Source organism: Haliotis asinina, chromosome 3, assembly GCF_037392515.1.
Source record: "Haliotis asinina isolate JCU_RB_2024 chromosome 3, JCU_Hal_asi_v2, whole genome shotgun sequence".
In the NCBI taxonomy this organism is placed as follows: domain Eukaryota; kingdom Metazoa; phylum Mollusca; class Gastropoda; order Lepetellida; family Haliotidae; genus Haliotis; species Haliotis asinina.
Window position 1 is genome coordinate 41,279,391 of NC_090282.1, and position 24,564 is coordinate 41,303,954.

The 24,564-nt window shown below is 38.2% G+C and overlaps 1 protein-coding gene across 2 annotated transcripts; it reads left to right on the top strand.

Annotated features, from left to right (window-relative positions):
• Nucleotides 1-724: 724 nt before the first annotated feature.
• On the top strand, nucleotides 725-24,562 carry LOC137278015 (transmembrane 9 superfamily member 1-like). 2 transcript variants are annotated; one of them, XM_067810049.1, is made up of 16 exons: nucleotides 745-838; nucleotides 4,936-5,025; nucleotides 5,381-5,462; nucleotides 6,117-6,221; nucleotides 6,582-6,700; nucleotides 7,545-7,654; nucleotides 12,615-12,678; nucleotides 12,835-12,906; nucleotides 13,638-13,785; nucleotides 14,045-14,170; nucleotides 14,925-15,017; nucleotides 16,291-16,401; nucleotides 18,321-18,483; nucleotides 18,908-19,099; nucleotides 20,140-20,361; nucleotides 20,688-24,562. In XM_067810049.1, the coding sequence occupies exons 1-15, from the start codon at nucleotides 758-760 to the stop codon at nucleotides 20,339-20,341; spliced, it is 1,758 nt and encodes a 585-aa protein (XP_067666150.1). In that variant the 5' UTR covers nucleotides 745-757; the 3' UTR covers nucleotides 20,342-20,361; nucleotides 20,688-24,562. The 2 variants fall into 2 exon arrangements, with proteins under 2 accessions (XP_067666149.1, XP_067666150.1); XM_067810048.1 differs by having other exon boundaries at nucleotides 725-838; nucleotides 20,140-24,562.
• The last annotated feature ends 2 nt before the right edge of the window (nucleotides 24,563-24,564 follow it).

Below are 24,564 nucleotides of genomic sequence, written 5' to 3' on the forward strand. Positions count from 1 at the left end.
ACAGAATAAGCCAAAAGGGACTGAGAAATATTGAAGATATGAAGGCCGAGGTGGTCCAAATATTGGGATACCCTGTCACACGATTACCTACAAACTTTGATGGGTAGTGTGCCTAGGCGTATTCAGGCATGCATTGCTGAGCGAGGAGGTCTAACAAAGTACTAAAACAAGACTGAGACAAAGGATGATGTTTTAACATGTTTATGTAAGTAAAACGCCAGAAGTTAATAAACGTAATGAGTTACACGACGCAACATGATTCTCAATAATTTCTGGGAATACTATAAACTTCACGTGCCAACTTGTTTTGAATGATGCGCCATACGTTTGAATGATTGGTTGCGGTGAAGGCAACCAGTTTGGATACTTCGTTTGCGAGATCTCGTGCATTTCCGATCGAAATGTCTTGATCCCCATATGTGCGATACCAAACATTCGACGAAGATGTGCCGACCGCAACAAGTGCGTGGCGTTCAAAGCTCAACACAGCGATACGTCGTTTCCTACTGCCTGTATACTGGTGACCATAAAGGCGTCAAAGATCGCACGCGTTGACTTGGAGCTTATCCGAGAGAGAGCCCAGCTAGTGAACCTTTCTTAAATTACAAAACTGCTATTTTATTGAAACAAAATCATTTTTAACTATATTATTTGTCATACTATGATATAAATTATATTTCTTTTGTATTCATTTTTCCATAAAATAATCATATCTCGCATTGTCACGTTGATACTCACGGAAATTAGACACTTCAAAATGGCGATGTTTTGGGTGTGTGTTACGTGGGCACTTCTGTTGACAACTGTCAACTGCAGAAACTACAAGGAAGGCGAAGAGGTATATTCATTAATTGAGATTCTCAATGTTACTTTTTGTTTTGAAAATGATGCATTTGTAGCTCGCGGCAATGTCACAATGTTAGGTCATGACATGACCAGAAACGTGGTCGAATTCCGAGCCCCTATTCAGCTGTGTGATAGGAAATGCAAGAGTATTTATGATGATGGGATTATAAATTTGTGAGATATAATTGTAATTTTAACCTTTAATAATATGCATTGTGCTTTTTTTGGACGTGAGAGTATGAATAAATGTGGATTGCACATTGTCAAGATGCCTTGCTGATATGTAACAATAAATTGCCAATCTAGATTGGCCTCAAGAAACAAGAAACTACAAAAGTACCATTTGTTGTAGAATCATCCTCTCCAGATTTGCCTGAAATATATCCTCAGTATGCAAGCCTGAATTCGTCATGTATGATTAGTAGATTCAGGTTTCCAAGAAACACCTGTTTGGGAAATGGGCAGTTTAAGTTGATTGTGTTAATGACCCCCCTTCTAAATATTCAATGGAATGTTGCATGCCTGATAAACCACAATGCCATTTGTGTGCTAACTCAGTTTATGTTATACATGCAACCATATAAATATATCAGTCCATGAATCTTGATGAAATCATGACTCCTCATGCTGTCATTGTTGGTTGGAATGTCTTTTCTGTCCAAATGAATTTTACTTAATTTCAAAAGAACACCTTGCTTCATATGTCTGTTTTAATCCATAATAATTTGTTTCATACTGATATTCAAGAGAATCACAAAATACTGATTTCAGCCTTGCCTTCATGAACATTGATGAAACATATATTCATACGGGGTCATCTGGTTTGATCTTTTTACTTGCATCATTAACTATGTTCAGAATTTGTGGACTGCTGAGAGTATTGAAACAGACTTGTTGGTGTTGAAAGCTCATGGGAATTCACAGTTTATCATGTTTAAAACTATGTTTCTCAACTGTGCTTTGACACAAGTCTGGTCAAATCTCTGTTTCAGGATGGTAGATCACTGTCACTTATAATGTAATAGCACTCAACACTTAAAGATCACATTGTACCAAAAAATCAAACATGATTAAAACACTTTTATCACTTATTCATGACATATAATACACATTGCTGCTTTTAAAAAAACAAATAAACAAAAAATAAAAGTATACAATCGCAATTCAAAAGTGCAATATTTTGTACTTCGGCTTACTTCCCCGAAACGAAGCCCTCGGGAGACCGAACCCAGTCGTAGCGGGTGGATCTGTGCTCAAGTGTAACGACGGCCTCCGATTGGCTGTTTCATTTGCTGATATACTGAGGGTTCATTGTGTGTACAGAAAGATGATCTGTTTGATGGGCATTTTAGAAATATAACGAGTCACAAGAAAGTAAGATTCTTTATGGATAACAACTTCTTTTTGTGTACTTGATGCGTCGTTTCAGTATGGATTCATATACTGTTGTCAAACAAAGAATCATATTCACCAAAAGAAGTTGTTATCCAGGAAGAATGTATATAGAGATGTTAGGTTTTGAAAATACATGTTCTCTGAATTTGCACTCGATCCAATCAAAAATCATCTCAGTAGAAGTGGTAAACTACTGCTTGGCTGGAATCTGTCATTCGTCCAAGTACAAAGCAAGACCTGAAACTGACAACAGTTTGCACCAGTCTCCGTCAGATCCACTCATCCAAAAAAAATGAATGTTTGCAACCCACAGACATTAAAACATGCTATGTGTATCACACCTGCCTAATTACATATTGTGTCAGAGACAGGACTCGGGTGCACGAGTCATAAATCAATTTATTTTCTTTATGTCGTATAGTCTGATAGGTGTTAAGTACTAATTGTATGTGGTCAGTGATTGAAGCTGTGTACTGCATGTTGTCTTTAGCAGACAGGCAGGCAGACATAGGTGTGAATAGAGCTTTCTCCGAGACAGACTGCTTACCACAATCAACAAGTTTTTTTATGTAACGAGTAGATTATTTACTTATTTGTGTACACAACCAAGATTAGACTACTGCTCACGACCTCAGACGCTGGGCATGCATACTGTTTCAAGCTCCGCAAACCTATTCACTGCGCATGCGTTGTGGACGCAGCGCAGCACAGCTGTTGAAACCAGTTTTCCCCCCAGCGCTGGGGGGAATTTAGTGAAACGTTTGAACTCCGATTTCGCAGGCTTTTTTCATGGCATTTTTTTTTCAACTTTATAGGTTGAATTGAACATTTTTTATGACTTGTTACAGTAAGTGCATACCGAAAGGTACCAGAATCTCTACAAAGTTGTGTTTTACGTTGCATGTGACCTTTAACAAACACCAGTAATTTGCTGCATCTGTGAATTACTTCCGTGTGTAGGTGCCAGCAGTGTGCTTTCAGTTTGAAAATAACCAAATACTGACCAGGTGTTTGGAGATTCAGCAATGGCAAAATTTACTGTATCCCCAGTGCATGATATTGAAATGTCACATGCAACGTAAAATGCAACTTTGCAGATTCGTATACCTTTTGATATGCACCTACTGAAAGAAATCATCTAAAATGTGAATTCACCCTGTAAAGTTGGACCCGTGAAGGTCCCAGGGCACAATAGGCCTTCAGCAACCCATGCTTGCCATAAAAGGCAACTCTGCTTGTCATAAGAGGCGACTAACAGGATCGGGTGGTCAGACTTGCTGACTTGGTTGACACATGTCATCGGTTCCCAATTGCTCAGATCGATGCTCATGTTGTTGTTCACTGGATTCTCTGGTCCAGATTCGATTATTTACAGACCGCCACCATATAGCTGGACTATTGCAGAGTGCGGCATAAAACTAAACTCACTTACTCCCCTATAAAGTTGAAAAAAACTGCGATGAAATAAAGTCAGTGAAATCAGAGTTCAAACGATTCACTACTTTTACCCCAGTGCTGGGGGAAAACTGGTTTCAACAGCTGCGCTCATAACATGTCCACAGGGAGTAGGTTTGCGGAGCTTGAAACAGGATGCCTGCACGAAGTATGGGGTCTTGTACAGTAGCCTAATCTTGGTTGTGTACATAAACAAGTAAATAATCTACTTGTTACATAAAAAAGACCACATGTTGATTGTAATAAGCAGACTCTGTCACAGAGAAAACTCAAAGTCTGGTTTATTGACACCTTTTGTGTGCCTGCCTCTCTGCTAATGACAATGTGCAATTACAAGCCATAAGCTAAGAGCCGTCTAAGCTTATCGGCAAATGAACCAGTAGCCAGTGAGAAAGCCCGATGCTTCATTTTGAGGGAAGTAAACTCAAGTACAAAATATTGCACTTTTGATTTGCGATTATATGCTTATAAGTCTGTTTATCTGTTTTTTTCACAATCCACAATGCATTTTATATATCATGAACCAGTGATAACTGTGTTTTAATTATGTTTGCTTTTTGGTTGCATGTGACCTTTAAAAGAGAATGATAGATGTTTGTAAACTGAATTCAGATGTGATCGAACTGAGGAAGTTTTTAATACCTACAGAGTGTTATGTTTTAAACTAAGCTATATGGAATGTCAGGGAAGTAGACTGGGTAAGACAGCCAACTGAATATTTTGAATCTCACACTTGTATTATAAGCTGAAAAGTTCTGCCTGTTAAACATCACCAGTATTCTACAATTTAGAGGATTTAGAGGATACTAAATGACCTTCAGTCTAATACCATTTTTGTGAAACGAGTGAATGGTTTGGTATCATTATGTTTGATTGAAACTGCTGCAAAATTCCCTGCAGTGTGATAATTCTCAGCCTTCGATGAGTCAAGCAAGGCCTAGTGCAATTTGCAACAGCAGCATTAGCATTGCGAAATCATAACTGTGAACCATAAAGATGTCATACATCTAGCGGTATTACACTGGTGTAATAATGCAGTGAAACTCTCACACTGTAGTTTTTTCCATGGGCGAGTAATATTCCTTATTTTAGTACTTCCAATAGTGAGTACCATATGGGTTCCATAGTAAGCCTATAGTGCAAATGGAATATATCTTTTGTGGTCATATTGATGTTAATTTTACAATTCTGCATCCATTTTTGAAATGACCATTTGCCTAATTTGTGCTTATTTTGCAGGTCCAGCTTTATGTGAACAAAGTGGGCCCATACTTCAACCCCCATGAAACATATCACTACTACCAACTACCTGTTTGTCGACCAGATAAGGTAAATATGAAAACAACAGGTATTTTAAAGTACAGCCTACCAAGATAACACAATCTAGGTTGTTCTGACTGTCTTCGTTAGATCCCTACATGGGTACGATATGTGTGAAGCCCATTTCTGGTGCGTCTGCCATGATAATTGATATTGCTGGAATATAGGTACAAGACACCCCCAACCCCACCCCACCTTTGTACATTCATTGTGTGGTTTTGAACAGCTTCTTGCAATATTCAAGTAAAATCCCAATGAAACACACTTTAGAAATTAGATGGGCTTGATGCATTGTAACATCATTTTATAAAAGAGGGATAAGTAGATTTGACTAAAGATTCTGTATACCTGTAATGTTTTTCAGATTGAACATAAAAGTCTTACCTTGGGTGAAGTTTTGGATGGTGACCGCATGGCATTATCATTGTATGGATTGAATTTTAGACGTAAGTTTTAAGATGAATGTTGCAATATTTTATGTTGCTTTGTTTGCAAATACTATGAGCATAAATATGCATTATGTAATCTCATCCACGAAATCATTCATCACGTTTTCCTTGAAAATAGGGAGTATTCATGATTGATAAAAGATGAGGAGTCAGAGATGTTTAGTTGCTTCAAATTATAAATATAATTGTGAGTACTTGTTGGCATGAATTGCAGTATGAGCTCAACTCAGTTTAACATATGCACATAGTTTCATAAAGATTTGTGTCATTTAAGATCTAAGGATGCTTACTTGGTCATTATTGAGCATTATCATGATCACTGAAATTGTTAAATGTATTAAAAGGGTTCACTCCCATTCCCAAGGAACAAATGAAATCATTTAGCAACTGAAATACTGCAATGCACAATAGTAGTGGTTGATTTTATTTGTCATCGATTAGAGTTGAAATGCTTTAAATTTTAACAGCAAGCAAAGAAAGATTCCTCTTTATGAATGAAAATAAATCCTTACATGGCTAAGGTTTAATTTGAAATCCTTTCTGTGTATTTTTGTATGAAATATCATTGACAGTACTTGTGTACTTTGATAATTACACTTGCACGAGAGGTCGTGTTATTGTAGTATTGATTGCTTGTTGCCATGGTTACAGGTGATGCTGACAAGAAGGAGTTGTGTAAGGTGATGTATTCAGAAACTGACCTGAACTTACTGAGGAATGCCATCGAGGATCTCTACTACTTTGAGTTTGTTATAGGTTTGTGATTCTATTGAAATGGAATGTGTGTTGCACCTCATGTGATATAAGATATGTTCCTGTCTTTGTCATCCTTAAGGAGTTGCCATATGTTACAGTCAGTTCTTCACTTATGATTTTTACTCTTTTTTTTTATGAAAAGTCCAGATCATATGAAGCGAAAAACTGAAAGTCATTCTAACAATTAGTGAGCTGTTATAAAAAATATCTCAGTGTCTGTGTCATTTTCTTGGAACTGAAGTCATTGGGTCATAGCATATGTATGTTCTTTGTGGTCTGTATATGATATTAGATTCCATTTAGAATCATTTTTTAACTGTTGTCAACAGTAGCCTTTCATGCCAGTTTCCCTGTTTCCAGATGACATTCCTATCCGAGGGTTTATTGGGCACCTGGAGGAGGGTGGCTTTCTGCCCCACAACCACAAGATCTACCTATGGGCACATCTCCACTTCAATGTGGAGTACAATGGAGAAAATGTAAGACATTATGCCTCAAACAAATGTCTACAAGTAACCAGTAGTGTTGCTGTGTTTTTGTTATAAAATTTTGTGTATTTTCCTTTGTTTGCTTTGTTCAGTAGCCTAGTGGTTAAAGTGTTAGCTTATCATGCCCAAGATCTGGGTTTGATTTCCTGCTTGGATACAATGTGTGAAGCTCATTTCTTGAGACCCCCAGTGATATTGCTGGGATATTGTGAAAAGTGAGGTAAAACTAAACTCAATCACTTACACATTGCGCCATTCCGACATCACTTTTCCAAGAGGTGCAATATCCAGACATGATCAGGACCTTTATCAGGTCACTCACTCATTGTGCGCATGGTTATTGCAGTGACAAAACTGGATTGGTCGTTCAGATTTGGCACTTGGCTAAATGTATGTCTTTGGTTGAACATGTGTCATTGGTTAAAGGTGTGTTTTGAATGTACGTCATTTGTTTAATTGTGTGTCATTGGTTAAATGTATGTCATTGGTTGAGTGTGTGTCATTGGTTGAGTGTCTGTCTTGAATGTGTTACTGGTTGAGTTTTTGTCTTTGGTTGGGTGTGTGTCATTGGTTAAAATGTGTGTCTTTGGTTGAGTGTTTCTTTGGTTAAATATTTGTCTTTGGTTGAGTGTGTGGCATTGGTTAAATTTGTGTCTTTGGCAAAATGTGTGTCTTTGGTTGAATGCATGTCATTGTGCATTTATAGTATGGATTAGTGTTCATGTTTTCAGTCATAGGTTTGATTTGACCAGATTTGATTTTGTACAGCTTGTGATTTTACTTGTATGTTTCTACATTGACTCTGGTGTGACATCGTCTCTGTACCTTGCTGCAGGTTATCTATGCCAATGTCTCCACAAAGGAACAGCCACCAGTGTCTCTTGATTCTGTCACCACACCCTTTGAAGTGGCCTTTACCTACAGTGTCAAGTGGCATTTGACTAAGTAAGTCATTTACCCTGTTTAAACATGTAATGGTTTTGTCATCAGTCTCCCTTGAGTGTGCTGGCCAGTGTGTTGAGACCTCTGCCATATAGGAAAATTGGTAAAGGCAGCTAACATCCGAGCATCCACAGTTTGCTCCAAGTCTTTTTCGGAGCAGAACTCAAAAACCGTTAAATACTGTAAATCATTTAATTTTTGCGAGCATGATATTTTTGCGAAAATTGAGAATGACTTAAGCTCGCACAAAATATCATGACGCAATTTGCTGGTAGAATGCAATGAATGATCAGTAACCAACCTGTCCTGTCTTCGCATTATTATTCACCACTTCGTATAAATTAACAATAGATCTAGACAATGCATATATTAAGCAATGACAACAACGGGGAAAATAACTTATTACTAGCATTACTCGTACTCACGTGTCACATGCCAAACAATGGATACCTGAACAAAAGTCATTCAATCAGTACGTCCGATACTCCAGACGGGCGCCATTCACACAACACACATTTCTTGGAGACTGTTTGAAAGGCTGAAACCATCCAGTGGGCGTGGATAGCTTTCATGACACTTATCTGGAGATCAAGAGCCTCGCAGACACTGAGTAAACTGGTCCTTAATCAGTGCCAGTTTATTAGAGTCAGTCCATTTGATTTAATCCCTTTGAACTGTTTTAAGCTTATATGGCCTATGCAGCAAGTGTTGTTTTTAGGAAAACATCACTGACTGCAATCATGCGGAAGTACTCCACTAAATGGTGTTCAAGATTAGCGGCAAACTTTAATATGTGATTGGATTTACTTCAGATAAAACTTTCAGATGCAGGTAAGCTTTGAAGCTGTTGAACTAAACTATGCTTTGAGAATTAGGCAAGTCGCAAAAATATCGGGACGCAAAAACGTCTGTTGGTCGCCACTCGCAAAAAATCATGACACAAAAATTTCGTGATTTACAGTACTTTTTTGCAAAACTTGGTAGATATGTGTGGCAGACCCCAAAGTGGTGCCTTTTGCTATTTACAGGTTTTTGTGATGTATTATTTTCTCGTTTTCCATGGAAACGTTTTGGACTTCGTCTCAAAATGAAGGGATGGGCTTCGTTTCAAGAGCAGAACTCAAAATCCTTTCTTTTTTTTCTGCAAAACTTGGTATATATAGCAATCAGAACCTGAAGTGGTGCCTTTTGCTATTTACAGGTTTTTGTGACTTATTATTTTCTCAGTTTCCATGGAAACGTTTCGGACTTAGTCTCAAATGTGAGAGGTGTGTTTCGTTTCCGTAGCACAACTCAAAAACTTCTTAATGCTTGTCTGCAAAACTTGGCAAATATGTGAGGCAGACCCTAAAGTGTTGCCTTTTGGTATTTACAGATTTTTGTGATTTATTATTTTCCTATTTTCCATAGAAACGATTCTGACTTAATCTCAAAATGGAGATATGGGCTTTGTTTCTGGAGCACAACTTGAAAACTATTTAATATCTTTCAGCAAAATTTGGCAGATGTTTGAGGCAGACCACAAAGTGGTGCCTTTTGCTATTTACAAGGTGTTGGCGTTTCTATTTTTCCCAGTTTTCATGGAAATAATTCAGATTGTCTCAAAACGAAGGGATTGGCTTTTTTTCCGGAGCACATCTCAAAAACCATTTGATATCTTTCCACAGATCTTGGCAGATATATGAGACAGATCTTGAAGTGGTGCCTTTTGCTGTTTACAGATATATGGCTTTTATACTTTTCATGATTTCCATGGAAATGATTCAAACGATTCATTTTGTTGTCAAGCCAACCCAGTTTTTTTCTTCCTTTGTTTTCCTGATATGACATGATTAAGCCTTAACATCTGATGGAACATACTTGACTGTTAAAGTCACCGTGTTATCACCGTGTTCTTATGTCAGTTGGGGTGATGGGCAAGCCTAGATGTTCAAGCATTCACTGGTCATGTCCAAGACCTGGGTTCTATTCCTAATATGTGTATACAGTGTGAAGCCCATTTCTGGTGTCCCCTGCCACAATATTGCTGGAGTATTGCTAAAAGTGGTGTAAAATCATACTCAGTCGCTTATGTCAGAGAGTGGGTTAATGTTACAGGTTTACAATACTGAATCCAAGATATGAAACTACAAAAGATTTCTGCCAGACCACAGGGCTGGTGAGAAACTTGCCAGCTCTGACTAAACCTTACTTGCCCACAAAAATACTAATTTTCTTGGTATAATTCAATGAAAACATGTATTGTATCCCAACCATTGGGCAGGTGAATTTGAGAAGTTACCAGTCCATGTTGAAAATTAGCTCATCCAGTATGGTTGTGCAGGCAGGTATTTCCAACCCTGCTGTGTCTTGACACAAGGCTGACAATTTCATTCATCAGTATACAACTCCATTATCGCAGTACATGGCTATATTGCATTGCAAGTCATGTCAAGCAGTCTTCACACGGCAGACTGAAGTTTGACAATATGTGGTTGGAATGTTCGCACTCTCAAACTCGCGTTTGACAACTTGTGTTGTCAAACTTTAGTTTGTCATGTGAACCCTGCTTTGGCTGAAACTGATCAACAATGAGCTTGATCTGTGAAGTTTCAAAATATGTCGTTCAGGGTTGTGATTAACTTGCAAAAAGGAATTACCCAATGAAATATCAGCACTGCACTTGGAAGAGAATCATATCACATCCACAGTTTCAGGATATGTATCGTATCACAACCTCACTGTATCTTTACATCAGGAACATGTGACATGTTTGTACTACAGATGCGATACGTTTGTGATCATTGATGTCTTGATAGTGCCACTGCCTTGGTGACAGTCCCTTAATGATTTTCAATAATGATATACATTCTTGGTTTACTTATCATTCCAAATATGCTTTAATTCTGTAAACACATATCACGGGTACACAAAGTCTGTGATCTTAACAACCAGTTGTCTGACTTCCTTTTTGTGGAAGCTGCTGTGGCTGAGTGGGTTAGATGGCTGAGTGGGTTAGATGGCTGACTGTGTGCTAGTGATTAGGTGCGTGACTCTCAGGATGTGAGTTGTGAGTTGGGATCCTGGATGGGAGTCAACCCACCAAAAGTTCTAGAATCTGTACTTTATTGGGAAACATTAATCCCAAATATAATGTGTTGTATGCATACAGATTGTGCATATTTATTATGTTGTAAACTTCTAACCATGGCACATTATACATTGATGCACTAGTGCTGGTCCATTGTTGTTATGGTTACAGTAGAACGGTTGTATAGTAAGACTGTTACGATGCACTCACATATTCGGTGAATGGAACGGTAACCCTTCATGAATACAATTTGTTATTCGTGTACACCAGAACTGAATCTGAATGAATGTTTAAAATTTTTCTATCAGAGCATGTTTTACTTGAGTAAAGTGAGATATGCAAGACTGGACTGTGTACTAGCATTGCAGTAGTGTAAGTCATGTTAGTTTGCAATAACTGCACATGGTACTGTGGACTAGTCACTTAACTACAATATTGTATTCGTGAATAATCGTTACCCAATATTCATGATACATATCATATTCGCCACACAGTGTATTCGTTGCAGCGCTTTTGTATAGTGATGTGTACTAAGCCAAAAGTAGACAAAGACCCCGGTTATAAAGGAATGTGTTTTATCACACAGTTCTTAATCTTCAAGCAATATCTGGGACAGTTTCTGATATCTTATTCTAGCAAACCGTTCAATCTTTCTTTCCATCCATGTGAACACAATAATCTGATTACAATCATGATAATCAAGTCTCAACAGTATGTTCCATTTTGGCATACTCGTATACAACAGTATTATTTCATTGAATCTTTGTTATGTTAAAAAGTTGCTACAAATATTGATAATAGGCATAAGCTCATAAAGAGAGTCACAGATGTGACAGCTTGTCAATTCTTTCATACATCTCTGCTATGTATCACTCGCAATTTATCAGATGTCAGCTGTTCTCAAGTATTGATATTTAAAGCACAATTGATAATGGAGTCCTCAGTCTCAAGGGAGACAACTCTGTTAACCCACACAACAAGGTACTGCAGTGTGAGCTGGGGCAATAGGCCAGCCTGGTGGTTAAAGCATTTACTCCCCTGCCTGGGTACAATGTGAATCCAATTTCTGGTGTCCCATGCCGTGCTATTGCTGGAATACAGAGCTATACATAAGATATTGGCAATCTGGATATTTTACCCATGGTGTCTATTATAAATGCGTACTACTGATCTTCAGTGGGTGCTCAAATTTCCGATGCCCACCCTTTCTTTAAAAAATGTGTTTTTTGTATGTCAGTAATTTAAAAAAGGTTTCTTCTTCAGACGTGCACATTGTCAGTGATTAAAGATTAATACAAAAATGTGAAGTTTTGAGTTACTTTAATGTTTGACTTGCACAGTGACTGTTAGGAGCCCTTTGTAATTCATGCCAAGGGCTGTATGTGCATGTGTGCACGTGCCACTCATGCTTGCCATAAAAGGCATCTAATCTTCTTGTAATAGGCGATTAACAGGATTGGGTGGTAAGGCTTGCTGACCTGGTTCACACATGTCATTGGTTCATTGCACAGATCGATGCTTATGCTGTTGATCACTTGATTGTCAGGTCCAAACTAAGCATTTACAGACCACTGCCTTATAGGTGGAATATTGCTAAGTGCTGTGTAAAACAGAAGTAACTCACTCACTCAAAGACATTTTGGAAATAGAGTACTTAAATCATCTGTGAACCTGCCTATTAAATCCTTTCTTTTACTTTTAGGGTTATGGCAAATAGTACTTGATTTTATATTGCTTACTTTAAAAAACTGTTAGGGATGGATATAATTCGTTTAATACAATTGCAATAATTGTGTATCAGCTTATAGATGGAAGCATATCTTGTGTATATGGTTATATTTTTGTTCATACATGTTAGTTATTATGATTAATTGTTGTTTGTTGTTTTTCCAGTTTGAAATATGAAGAGAGAGGAAAACGACTTCGTGACAACAGCTTCTTCCCCAAGACGCTGGAGGTAACACTGAAGAATTGAGAAACAATTTCATTCACTTTTTATATACATTAATGTTTTGTCTTGATCTGAAATTTGTCAACTTTATCTGGAACCATCATCTGCCATGGAGAGAGAGAAATGTTTTGTATCATTGATGTTGTTGTGTTGTGATTCCAGATCCACTGGCTGTCCGTCATTAACTCCATAGTGCTGGTGTTCCTTCTCATTGGTTTTGTGGTGATCATCCTGGTATGTCAGATCATTTAGTTGTCACCGAGGGCTGAAGTAGGCCTCATATAATGAAGAACATAGGGACTTGTCTCGTACGTCGTACAGTGATACGTCATGTATGTTGTATAACATGGATAGTATTTTGTCTTTGCTGCAGCCTGGAAAACAAGGATAAGTTGAGCACCAAACTGGCAATTGACTCAGCATGTCTGAGTGCCATCCACTGGCGCTTGCCATTGTAAGCAGATGGGCCTAAGGTTATCTGGCCACTAGAGAGTTTAATGAACAAGGTGTGTGCAGCTACGCAGAGTCAATATCATCATCATGCACTGCACATGCACTAGCCTACAACTGCTCTCCCTTATTTAATAGTTACATTTTGAGCAGATGCGCGTTCATGTGCAGTTTGAAACCATAAGTTAAAATTATGTAGTAGCGCCACCAACAAGTGAGATACCATTATTTGATTGCCCAAAATGAAAACTTGTCAGGGGCATCATCAATGGGATTTTTTTATCCCGTGGAAAGTTGTTATGCAACAATGCGGCTATCTCTGTCATAATTTTATTTGACTTTGCTTGACTTGAATAAAAAGCTGAGAGTGATCACACTTAAGGTCTGTTTCGATCCTTTGATTTTGGAGAGTAATAAACAGAATACTAAACTCACATCTGTGAAATACCAATGCACAGGTGATTCAGCACCATGTATCTATATCACAACAGGTTGTGTTTTCTGTTGTGTTGTAGACACGTGTTCTGAAGAGTGACTTCGCTCGCTACAACTTGGATGAGGATGACAGTGAGGATCTGGACCAGGACGACAATGGCTGGAAGATCATACAGACTGACGTGTTCCGCTTCCCTGCAGCCAAGAATCTCTTCTGTGCTATCCTAGGTCAGTTGATGGAACACTTTTATGTGGCAGTGTACCCATATGGGGAAACGAACACAGGTCTTCCATGTGACCAGCTAACGCTTTAACCACCAGCTTACCCACTGTGCCGCATGTTGATGGCACCTGGAGACCAAGGCCTGACAGTGTTGTTTGTGTTTGTAGGTGTATCAATTCACTGTGCCGTATGTTGATGGTACCTGTAGATAAAGTCTTGACAGTATTGTACACCAGGTTTTGACAGTATTGTTTGTGTTTGCAGGTGTAGGGAGTCAATTCCTGTGTCTGGCTGCTGGTATCCTTATGATGGCACTGATGGGGATGTTCAACGTACATCGCCATGGCGCCATCAACTCTGCTGCCATTGTCCTCTATGCCTTTACTTCATGTAAGTACATTTGAGCCTGTAGACTACCTTGGATTTAGTACATTTGAGCCTGTAGACTACCTTGGATTTCAGAGAAGAGTATGTACTGAATACCGTGAGTTGTTGTCACCTCAACTGTGCTAGCCACATGAGGAATCAGTGGTTACCGTGGATGGTGTGTCATCATTGATTTAAATCAGTTACTTCCATCTGCTCATGTGTTCTTTTGAAATATTTTGATCTTCCAGGAGGACAACGACCCAAAACATTGTTTGAAGCATTCACAGGTCTAGTTTCGGGCCCAAGATATGACTTTATTAGATTGACCAAGCTATAGTCAGACCTACATCCAATAGAAAATGTTTGAGAAGTATGAAGGAAAGTGTCAATAGGAAATCTCTGACAAATATTGCTGAAATGAAAGAAGAGGCTGTCCGATACTGGGACAAAAAGGACCAACTTCTTTGATCAGTAGTATGCCCTGCTGCATGGAAGCCTGCATTGGTGCGCATGGTGACTTGACAAAATACTATCTGTTCACCTCTCTTTGAGTCTGGAGTTATGTCCTGCTAATATTAGCATTTTATACATGAGTAAAGAGTGAAAAAAATTAAAAACTGACAATCTTTAAATTCTCAATAATTTCTGGTCATACTATAGCACCTTGGTTACCATGGCTACATGTTGTTGCAGTAGAGGAAGAGATTGTAGATTGTACTCTAATAGTGGTTGGTTGCAGAGAACCCACTTGTGTATGAATGTTTATGTTGCACAGGCATCAGTGGATATGTGTCCACCAACTTCTACAAGAGAATGGGAGGCGACAACTGGGTGTGGATCATCAACCTTACATCAGCCCTGTTTGCATGTGAGTTCACTGGATTAATATAAACCTGAAGTGTGCTTCTTACCAAATATTAGGTCACCTCTTGTTTTCCCAGAATAACTGCATTTGAGGTTTTTGTTTTGGAGGGACAGGTTTTACTTTTTGCTAGAATGACCTCTTCCCAGGTTTTACTTTTTGCAATCATTTTTCCTAACATCAACATTCAAATGATATATGAGTGTTTGAAATCAACAGAAAAATATCGTACAAGATCAGGCTCAAAGTGCAATGGTTTCCCTAGCACAATTGGAACTGCATCTCTCAAATTTGTAGATAAACGCTCTACCACATAGGGTCACTATGCTGGCGAAGGAAGTGGGATAGAATTATCTATTTATAGTTACTGTTATTAACTTGATTTTATGTGCACTTCAGTTATTGTTAAATAGCTTCATTAAATGATCATCTACATTGTAGCTATCTATCACTGACGGTATGTCTGTTACAGAAAACACTTCTACTCGGTTTTGGTAGACAATGTAAAATCCAATTTTACATTGCCTACCAAAACTTCAGTGGCATGTTTTCTCCTAAACATATAGCACATGGGCTAAAACTGCAGTGTGTTGTGTCTGGATAAGCACATTGATATCATGAAAACTTGATTGTCATGCTAAGTATGATTGTGGTGTTGATGTTTTATTTAGCGATAACATGTCACTAATTGTGGGCACAGCAAACTGCAGTAGATCTTGGACTAAGCATTGTGACTATGTGTCCCAGTCCACCCAGCTGTGATTAGGTACCTTGTAAGGATGGGAAAGTCATATTAACTTGGTGTAGCTGTAAGATTTGTATGGTCCCAGGGAGATGAGATTAACATCTAATGATCGAAGGGGAAAATCATGCTATGAAACTATTAGTATGATCATAAAAACTAATACTGACTAGATTTTGTTTGGATCTTCATTATGTTTTAGAAGTAGTTCTGCTATAAATGCCTTGTAGTAGGTATGCATGCTTTTAATTACCTGAGTTTGCAAACTCACCATTCTGATATGAATATCTTATAAACAGAAAATAAAACAGCAAAAGTTTTATGCATTGTCTTTTGCAGTGGTACATTTTAGAATAATATGATTCCCTCCTACAATCAGGAAATAAAAGCTAAAGCTGCTATGCAGATTGAAGAAGATGCGACACCATTGGTGTAATAGTCTGACTTTGACATTCTCAAGATCACACACCTGGATTATTCATCCGGCCAGCTACTCTAACTGTTTCAGAGAATTAAACCCTTGACTGTTATTTTCAGTCCCTTTCTTCATTGTGTGGTCATTCATCAACTCTGTAGCATGGGCATATGGAACAACACAAGCCCTCCCCTGGACCACCGTTGTCATGCTCATGGCACTCTGGCTCTTCAGTAAGTACTTCGTCACCATTCATCAGTAGGTGAGAGTCATGGAAATATAATATCCAAACATATTATGCCTTTTCAATAGGCTGACTGAACACGTTATGGTTTCCTGTGTCAATTTGACACTTATCACTGGAACGGTAGGATTTATGTGATGTTGGTATTTATATCGCTGCCAATAATTATGATTGTATTTAGATTTGTTTCAGGCTTTAGCTATTAATTGTTTTTGGATTGTGAAATGATGAAGATATTATAGTACTGTCGGAAATAGAAAAAACTCTGTTTTTTTCACGTTTATCTCTACAATTTATGTACTTGATATGCAAAAAGTGGGAAATATCTGTTAAAATAAGTGTGGCCTAACTACAGTTCTAGTGATAGGGAGATAGGAAATGGGAAAAAGGAACTTAACTGAGGAGAGATTAGTGCAGAAATGAACAATGCAGATTTGGAACAGACCATGGCTTTAGGCAAATGACATTGTATTACAAAGGGCACTTTTTAAATAATTATTTTGAAATTACACTTAGCTTCATTATAAACAGGAGCTGACGTAAAAAGAAAATTTTCATGCTGAAAGTATTAAGGATGTAGCTACCATGGGGTACCTCTATCACTATAAAAAGAAACAGGTAGGTGGGGGTCATCTCAAAAGCAAAACCAGGACGAGTGTCGCAGATGAAAATTGGGGTTGAGCTAGGAGACATAGATATCAGCTGAGATATGATAATCCAATAGAGGTATTAAAGTGGGGAAGTACACGACATGTCATAACATATATAATAATATCCAGTCCTGTCTATCTCTGGGTGGTCATGCCATTTCTATGTTTTGAGAAATTTAATACGATGCTTTTCTATGGGTATCAGGTATCATATTATTTTACATATCTTAACATAAATTTCGTGAATGAAAGCCATGTAAGATTTTAACCAACAGACAAGACATATTCAACACACATGAAAATGCACAAAATATCATTTAGATGGTCCCTTGTGCCAGTAGGCAGCGCATGCATTTCATGCTAGGTGAGCCGACTTTCTGTCGTCAAACCTGGTTGAGCAACCTAATCGCCATCTATAGTCTGATCTATTGTTTACAGCAGCTATTTGTACTTTTTGTCTAAGTTTTGCCTGATTTTATGAGTAAATATGGTTTTCTGGATACCCTCTTATGCATCACACTGAATGCTCAGTTAGGCTGAAGTGAGTTATTTCAATGTATCCCATTTGCAGTTGTGTAAATTTGAGGGATACAGAGTAATGGCTTGAGAAGAGTTTTCTGTTCTATTTCCAACAGTACAGATAGTCTAGGCTGGTTGACTAGCAAAATGTCCTAATTATATGCTCTTCAAAAAAGTAGGGGATCATGAACTTTCAATTTGAATAGGAAGTGTAAATGTTAACAAACGTTTCAAGGACAGACATCTGATGAACGCACCACCATTTCCCTCTATTACCACCCCTAAACATAACACATGATATGCACGTGCACAAGGCAACAGCCCCATACACGTGCATGGGGTCCCATTCTTGAGAAATCACTTAGAACATTAATTTTGACAGTTATCTTGCATCACACATTTGTTAGTGTTTGTTTCTAGTTCTTTGCTCTAAAATGAAAATCATATGCATGCAAATTATATGCCATACACCAATCATCTTTCAAAAGAGACTGCATTCCAAATAATTGTGGTTGTAAGGAAGTGCAAATGGTGATGCACTCTCAAAACATTCAATAATATCATATCAGTGTTGATTGACTCCGATAAATCCGATAAAGATCCCCTACTTTTGTTTTAAGAGTATAGTTGATCTGTTCACTATCCCCAGGCTGTTCAAACTTTTAACACAGGAAAATGATCTCCATACTGATTACACTTTTCCATACAATGATTTTACTGTCTTATATTGTCCCTTCAGTTGGCTATCCACTGACCGTCATTGGTGGAATATTTGGAAAAAACTGGGCTAATGGGTTTGATGCACCTGTGAGGACCAAGAATATTTCTCGTGAGATCCCATCTGTGCCATGGTATAGGTCTGCCTTTGCCCACTGTGTTGTAGGAGGATTCCTACCCTTCAGGTGAGGCATTGTATTGTCTAGGGCTGACCATTGGGGGAATCTTTGTAGCAACTAATATAAACATCTCTGCCTGAAACATTGCTGTATTATTGGAAATTTCCTGAGTCTTAACATGGGGAATTAGATTGATTTAATATAAGGAACTGGAGATGGATCTTAGAAAATGTCAGATTTAAAATTGAACAGGATTAAAGCAGCAATATTTTTGTACATAATTGTTATGTGGGGGAAAAAGGCAATAGTGGGTGTGGGTGTGTGGTATGTTAGTGTTGTGATGAGAAGGGCTTTCTTCATGTTGGGGACTTCCTCTTATTTGTTTCATAATTCATTGGAATGTGTTACAGAATTCGGGCATGTACTTTCATGCAGAAATTCGAGTTAGTTAAACAAGTGATTCAGTGAGTTTCTGTGTGTCTAATTGCAGTGCTATATCTGTGGAACTGTACTACATATTTGCTACACTATGGGGCAGGGAGCAGTACACCTTGTTCGGCATCCTGTTCATTGTGTACGGGATACTGCTGAGTGTTACTGCTTGTATATCTGTGGCCTTGACCTACTTCCAACTCTCAGCAGAGGATTATCGGTGGTGGTGGCGGTCAATCTTCAGTGCTGGGTAAGTTGTCTCCCTTACATTGGTATTAGTTGTACCCCAATGCAAATGCAAATAGTGAGTTTATTTTTATGCCATTTTTATCAATATTCCAGGAATATCATTATTTATTGTTACAGGATATATATATATATGTATATAACAAGCAAATATCTAGCACACATATCCATGCACCTAGTGCTTGCTCAAGGCACTGGTATATGGTTCCCTCGATCATTGGATGTCAGTCTCAACGTCACATCGTATTATCAATCTCAACTTCCTGGGAAGTATACAACTCTTGCTGCCACTAGGCACTCTGAGTTTTGTTGTGGCACTCTCATCCTAACGAGGTACTCCTAACGAGGTACCCAATTCACACCTGGGTGGACTGGGACACATAGTCACAGTACTTTGTCCACGTTTACTGCACGTTGCTGTACCCGTAACTAGGTGTAGGCACATATTCACATGGCCACCATCTGGTCATATACCAATGGATTCACAGATTCTTTTAAGTGGATGGGGTTGTGTACTGTACACTAGGGCCTGTGACAACACTGAAAGAGTCTGCACACATTGTTGACCCCAAGGTGTTTACACATAGGTGGGCTTGATCCTGTCACCTGAATCCCACTGGATCACAAGCCTGGCGCTTTAAGTTTAACAAGTTCACCCACCGCGCCCCCGGACCATGCCAGACCAATACAAAGAAATGATTTTCCTGTGTTTTATTACTATTCTGAGACTTAGAACTGTGATTGTAGCATGTAATATGATGTATATGATATGCATAATTTCATTATGAATATATTTGCATTTGTTTTCACTTTTAGCTGGTGAAATGAAAACATTGTTAGTGAAATAATAGCAGGCACCTAGTCTGGGCTGGTTAAAAATGTCCTACTTATGCTTGATGTGTTTATTATACCCTGACTGTTCAAACTTGAACATATTTAAAGCAAAGTTATTTCTAAATAAAAGAATTCCAAGATAAGCAGCATTTCTGTTGTGTAACCAGATTACTTCACTATTTGTACATGTGCTGATATGTTTTGTTTCAGATCGACTGGAGTGTTCGTGTTTCTATATGCCCTCTTCTACTACTTCAAGCGATCGAACATGTCGGGCATGCTACAGACTGTGGAGTTCTTTGGTTACACATTGCTGGCCTGCTTTGTATTTTTCCTCATGCTCGGAACAGTCTCCTTCTTTGCGTCACTCAAGTTTGTCCGCTACATATACGTGAATCTCAAGATGGATTAATATTTGGTTGTCATTTTAACGTGAGTGCACTTGTTGGGTGCTCAGGGTGCAGATGTTAGTTCTGATGAGTGAAAGGATTGTGGTGGAGATATGAATTATTATGAGGGTGTAATTGTGTGGGACTCGACTTCTTCAGTTTATTGTTAAATCTATTAAGTTTTCTTCCATGATGTTATTCTTTGCAGTTGAAGAATATTTTATGAAATGTGGTATTGTGATATGAAAATTGTGTTTATGTGAAAGTGGGAGCATAACTTCTGTTGGCACATTTATTTTATGAAATTATGGGGAAGTTAACTTTTTGAAAATCATTGAAAGGCTTAACAAAAATATATTTATCTGTCAGAAAGTGGACTCCAAATGCAGCCATGAATGCAAGGAATGGATACCTGATGTTATTGTGCACCCAAATCTTCCTAGATCTTAACAGCTTGAAGTACGTTTGAACCTAGCAGTGGCACAAGTGTCTCCGGTTTCCAGTGTTGGATGTGTGCTTATCATGCAGTATTTCAGGATGTCTTGGTAATATCTGTTGTGATTGAAAGTTAATAGAACTGTTGTAGTTCCCTACTCTTACTTGCAGTGTGCGAAATAGTTTCCAGATTTTACTAGCCCGTTGGGTTACCTATGCCTGCAAGTTACTATCCCACAAAATAATTCACTAGCCTGAAGTGTATAACTAAGCAAAAGATTACTAGAAGGCAAAATACCATCAGAAACAAATGAGACAACATATCTCTAAGTTTCTGAAATATTTTACTTTTGCTCAAGTACATGTAACTTCAATAAGTTACCATTAAGGTGATAATATATGAACATTTTTATCAGGTCATAATCTCGCATGATCTAAAAGTGATCAAATCTTAACAAGTCAGAGAGAGTGACCCCATGAAATTCACTAGACACTCAGGCCAGTGACTGGTGAGATTTAGTGGCCTGACTGAATTTTTACTAGCCACGGTCCAGCGGGTCAGTGGAGTTTGGTTTTTTTTCGCACACTGCCCATTTGTATGACTATATTATCAGACTGGACCCATGTGGGATTTTGCACAATAGGTCCATGTTTGTATCAGTGAACTCTTATGATGTTGTTATATTGTAGAATACAGTCAGCACCCCTTTTACTTACTTCCAGTTTGGTGTTTTATTTATTCAACATGCCCAATTCTTTTGTGAAAAGATGCTCCCCATAGATGCTGGGATTTATTTGTAATGGGTTGGAATCCCAAGTTCGCCAAACTATCAAATTTGGTTAGAAAGTTCTATCCTAATTTCACCTTGTGTTTCTTGGATATTTGTATGCCAGTCACAACTTGGCTTCTTTGTAGGACCCTCACACATTAAGCTGCCAGGCCAGGATAACACTGACAAACTGTCCCAAATTGTGTTATGCTGTATACTGACACCGTCTCAGCATTCCAGGCCAATAATTCCACGTCTGGAAGCTGGAGCTTCATTACCGAGTGAATGAGTTAAACACCGCACTCAGCAATATTCCAGCTATATGGCGGCAGTCTGTAAATAATTGAGTATGGACCAGATAATCCAGTGATCAATAGCATGAGCATTGATCTGCACAGTTGGGAAGCGATGAGAAAGTCAGCTAGCCCGTCTGCATGATCCTGTAAGTTGTCTCTCACGAAAAGAATAGTTGCCTTTTGTGGCAAGCATGGGTTGCTGAAGACCTATTCTTCTCAGATCTTCATGGGTCAGAACTTCATTATTAGTTTATGGTTTGGGACGTGTGGTTGAAGCTTGCAACTTGCTGTCTGTGTTCTTACATTGATCATCATCCATTGTTATCACCAGTGTTTCATCATAAATGTGTTTGAATTATGAATATACCCATGACGAATCAATCTCAGTTACATGTATTGACAGAATGAGTCAATTGCATATTTTTGTGTTTAATGTGAGCCCAGATTTATTTGGCTTGAGAGAGACGTCCCATATTTTTCTTATTCGCACGTTGTGAATTAATCCTAACCATTACGCTTAAAACAGTGTCATTATTTGTTTATTACATGTTTGAGCCAAGATGAGAGACTGGTGTTTGATTATATGAACAAATTATATTATGGCTACAAATTTATGAACGTTTGTTTTCAGCACAGTGTTTTAGTCATGAGCAACAGGTCATTACTACGCAAATATGCAAATATCATGCCAGGAGATTTGAATAAACATGAGCCTAAGTAGAGATTGTTTTGTGGAAGTTAGTGAGGGACAGGCAATGAGCTGATTCTGTTGTGGCCTTTGTGTTAATGTGAGATGAGTAGGTGTGGATGTTGGAACAAGGGAAATAGCTAATAGCAAAGGACCAGAAAAAATGGCTCACTTCCAACCAAAGGAACTAAGGGATAGCTTAGTGGTTAAAGTGTTAGAAACCTGGGTTCAGTTCCACACATGGATATGTGTGAAATCCATTTCTGGTGTCCCTGAGCTTGAAATGGCTGGAATATTGCTTAAAGCTGTGTAAAACTCATCTACACTGACGGAACTGTGGATTTCAGTTAGCACTCAGGTCAATGGTCAAGTCCATTTTCTGGAATGTACTTATTTCCCCACGAACAATATAAGTGGATTCATCTTCAAAAATTTGTAAATGCTGATTTACAATGTTTATTCCCTTGTCGGCACATTTGGAAACATTCAAATTTAGGAGTGTTTGAATTTAGGCAGTGAGCTGTTAACACTTCCAGTTTGTTGAGCAATCAGACAAGAACAAACCAAGTTAAAATATCAGTGTACCTGTCTGTTCCATGATTTAGTAGTTGATGTTTGCATGCCATCATTTATCTGTGATTCAGAGACATTTCGTGCAAGTTAAAAAAGATGTTTAATACAAAGACTGTTGACGGCATGTTGTGCATTGTACTTTGAGACAGTAATATTCATGGCACCAAACTAACTTTTAGTTTGACGTTTGCTTTGCTTGTGAACGCCTGTTTGTGAAGCTGAAAATCTGTGTACAGAAAATGAACTAGGAGAATTATTTTGCCTCCAACATTGCCGTGAATATTCTACATCATACTGTCACTATAATCAGGAGACCTAGGACATGTTGATTTGTTGGAGTACATCATTTACCTGACACACGTTTTGTGCAGTACATTATCCATCATTCAGTATGGAGTTGTTCACACTGGTGTGGCTCCAGTGAACTCAGAACTGTTAATGATTTCCTTTAATCCATGCATTTATACATAATCCCTGGGTTAATTTTCATATGTAATATTTCAGGTTACTTTGTGGCTTCTTTTCATCTTTTCATGTTTTCCTTCAGGAGAAATGCTAATCAATATGTGTACTCATTGTGCCTCCTATAGCAAGCATTATTGATGAGACAGAAGCATGGTAATACAAGGTTGTCTCATGGAATTGTTTTTTGGGGGCGATGGGAGAGTGGTATAAATATATGCCTATTACTTAGTTATTTTAAATGGGCAGATCAGTGTCTGTATCTATTGGGATAGCTTATGTATATTGGTCACTGACATGTTTACAAGTTTTAAATCCAGGGTTGGGCTATCCAGTAGTGGCAGCTTGAATTCCTACTGAGGCAGTGACAAATATTTGCCTTTCAAAGTTACGCCCCTTAGCTGCCGAGATTTTTCTGACAAATTTACACCAAAGAGATAATGATATCCTCAGTATTTGTCTTTAGGTCTTTGCTGTAGATATCCTTCAGTTTCACAGTAGTATAGTAGGCTTTTAGTGATATCACAGCTGTGGCTTCCAGCAAATTAAACAAAAAAACTAAACTCCGGTGGAAAACTTGTTGGTATAGCTTCATATCTAATTCAAGTGTAGATAAGGATGCTCTAGCAGCTCAGCAATTCCTGACTAATTTGAACTTGCTTTTGCAGAAAAGGTATTGGGGTATTATTTTATGAAAGACTTGTAGCATCCAAATATGGGGTTCTTTGTCAAGGACGAAGAGGGTGTGTTCTGCTTGAAACATTCTCTGCTTAACACTAGCTAGTATCCTTGTAAATAGGCACATTTGGGTGTACATTTTTTTCATTTGTTTAAGATGTTTTTTTCAATCACATCATAATCCCATTGCCATCACAAATGCCTGTATATCACTAAGGTTGTAAATATTGGAGAGGTTACTCAAGTGTTCTTTGCCGAACCTTGTCTAGTATCACTAGAAGATAACTGTTTACATCATGGTAACTTATTATTGTATATAATCAATAAAGGCTATTCCAAATAGA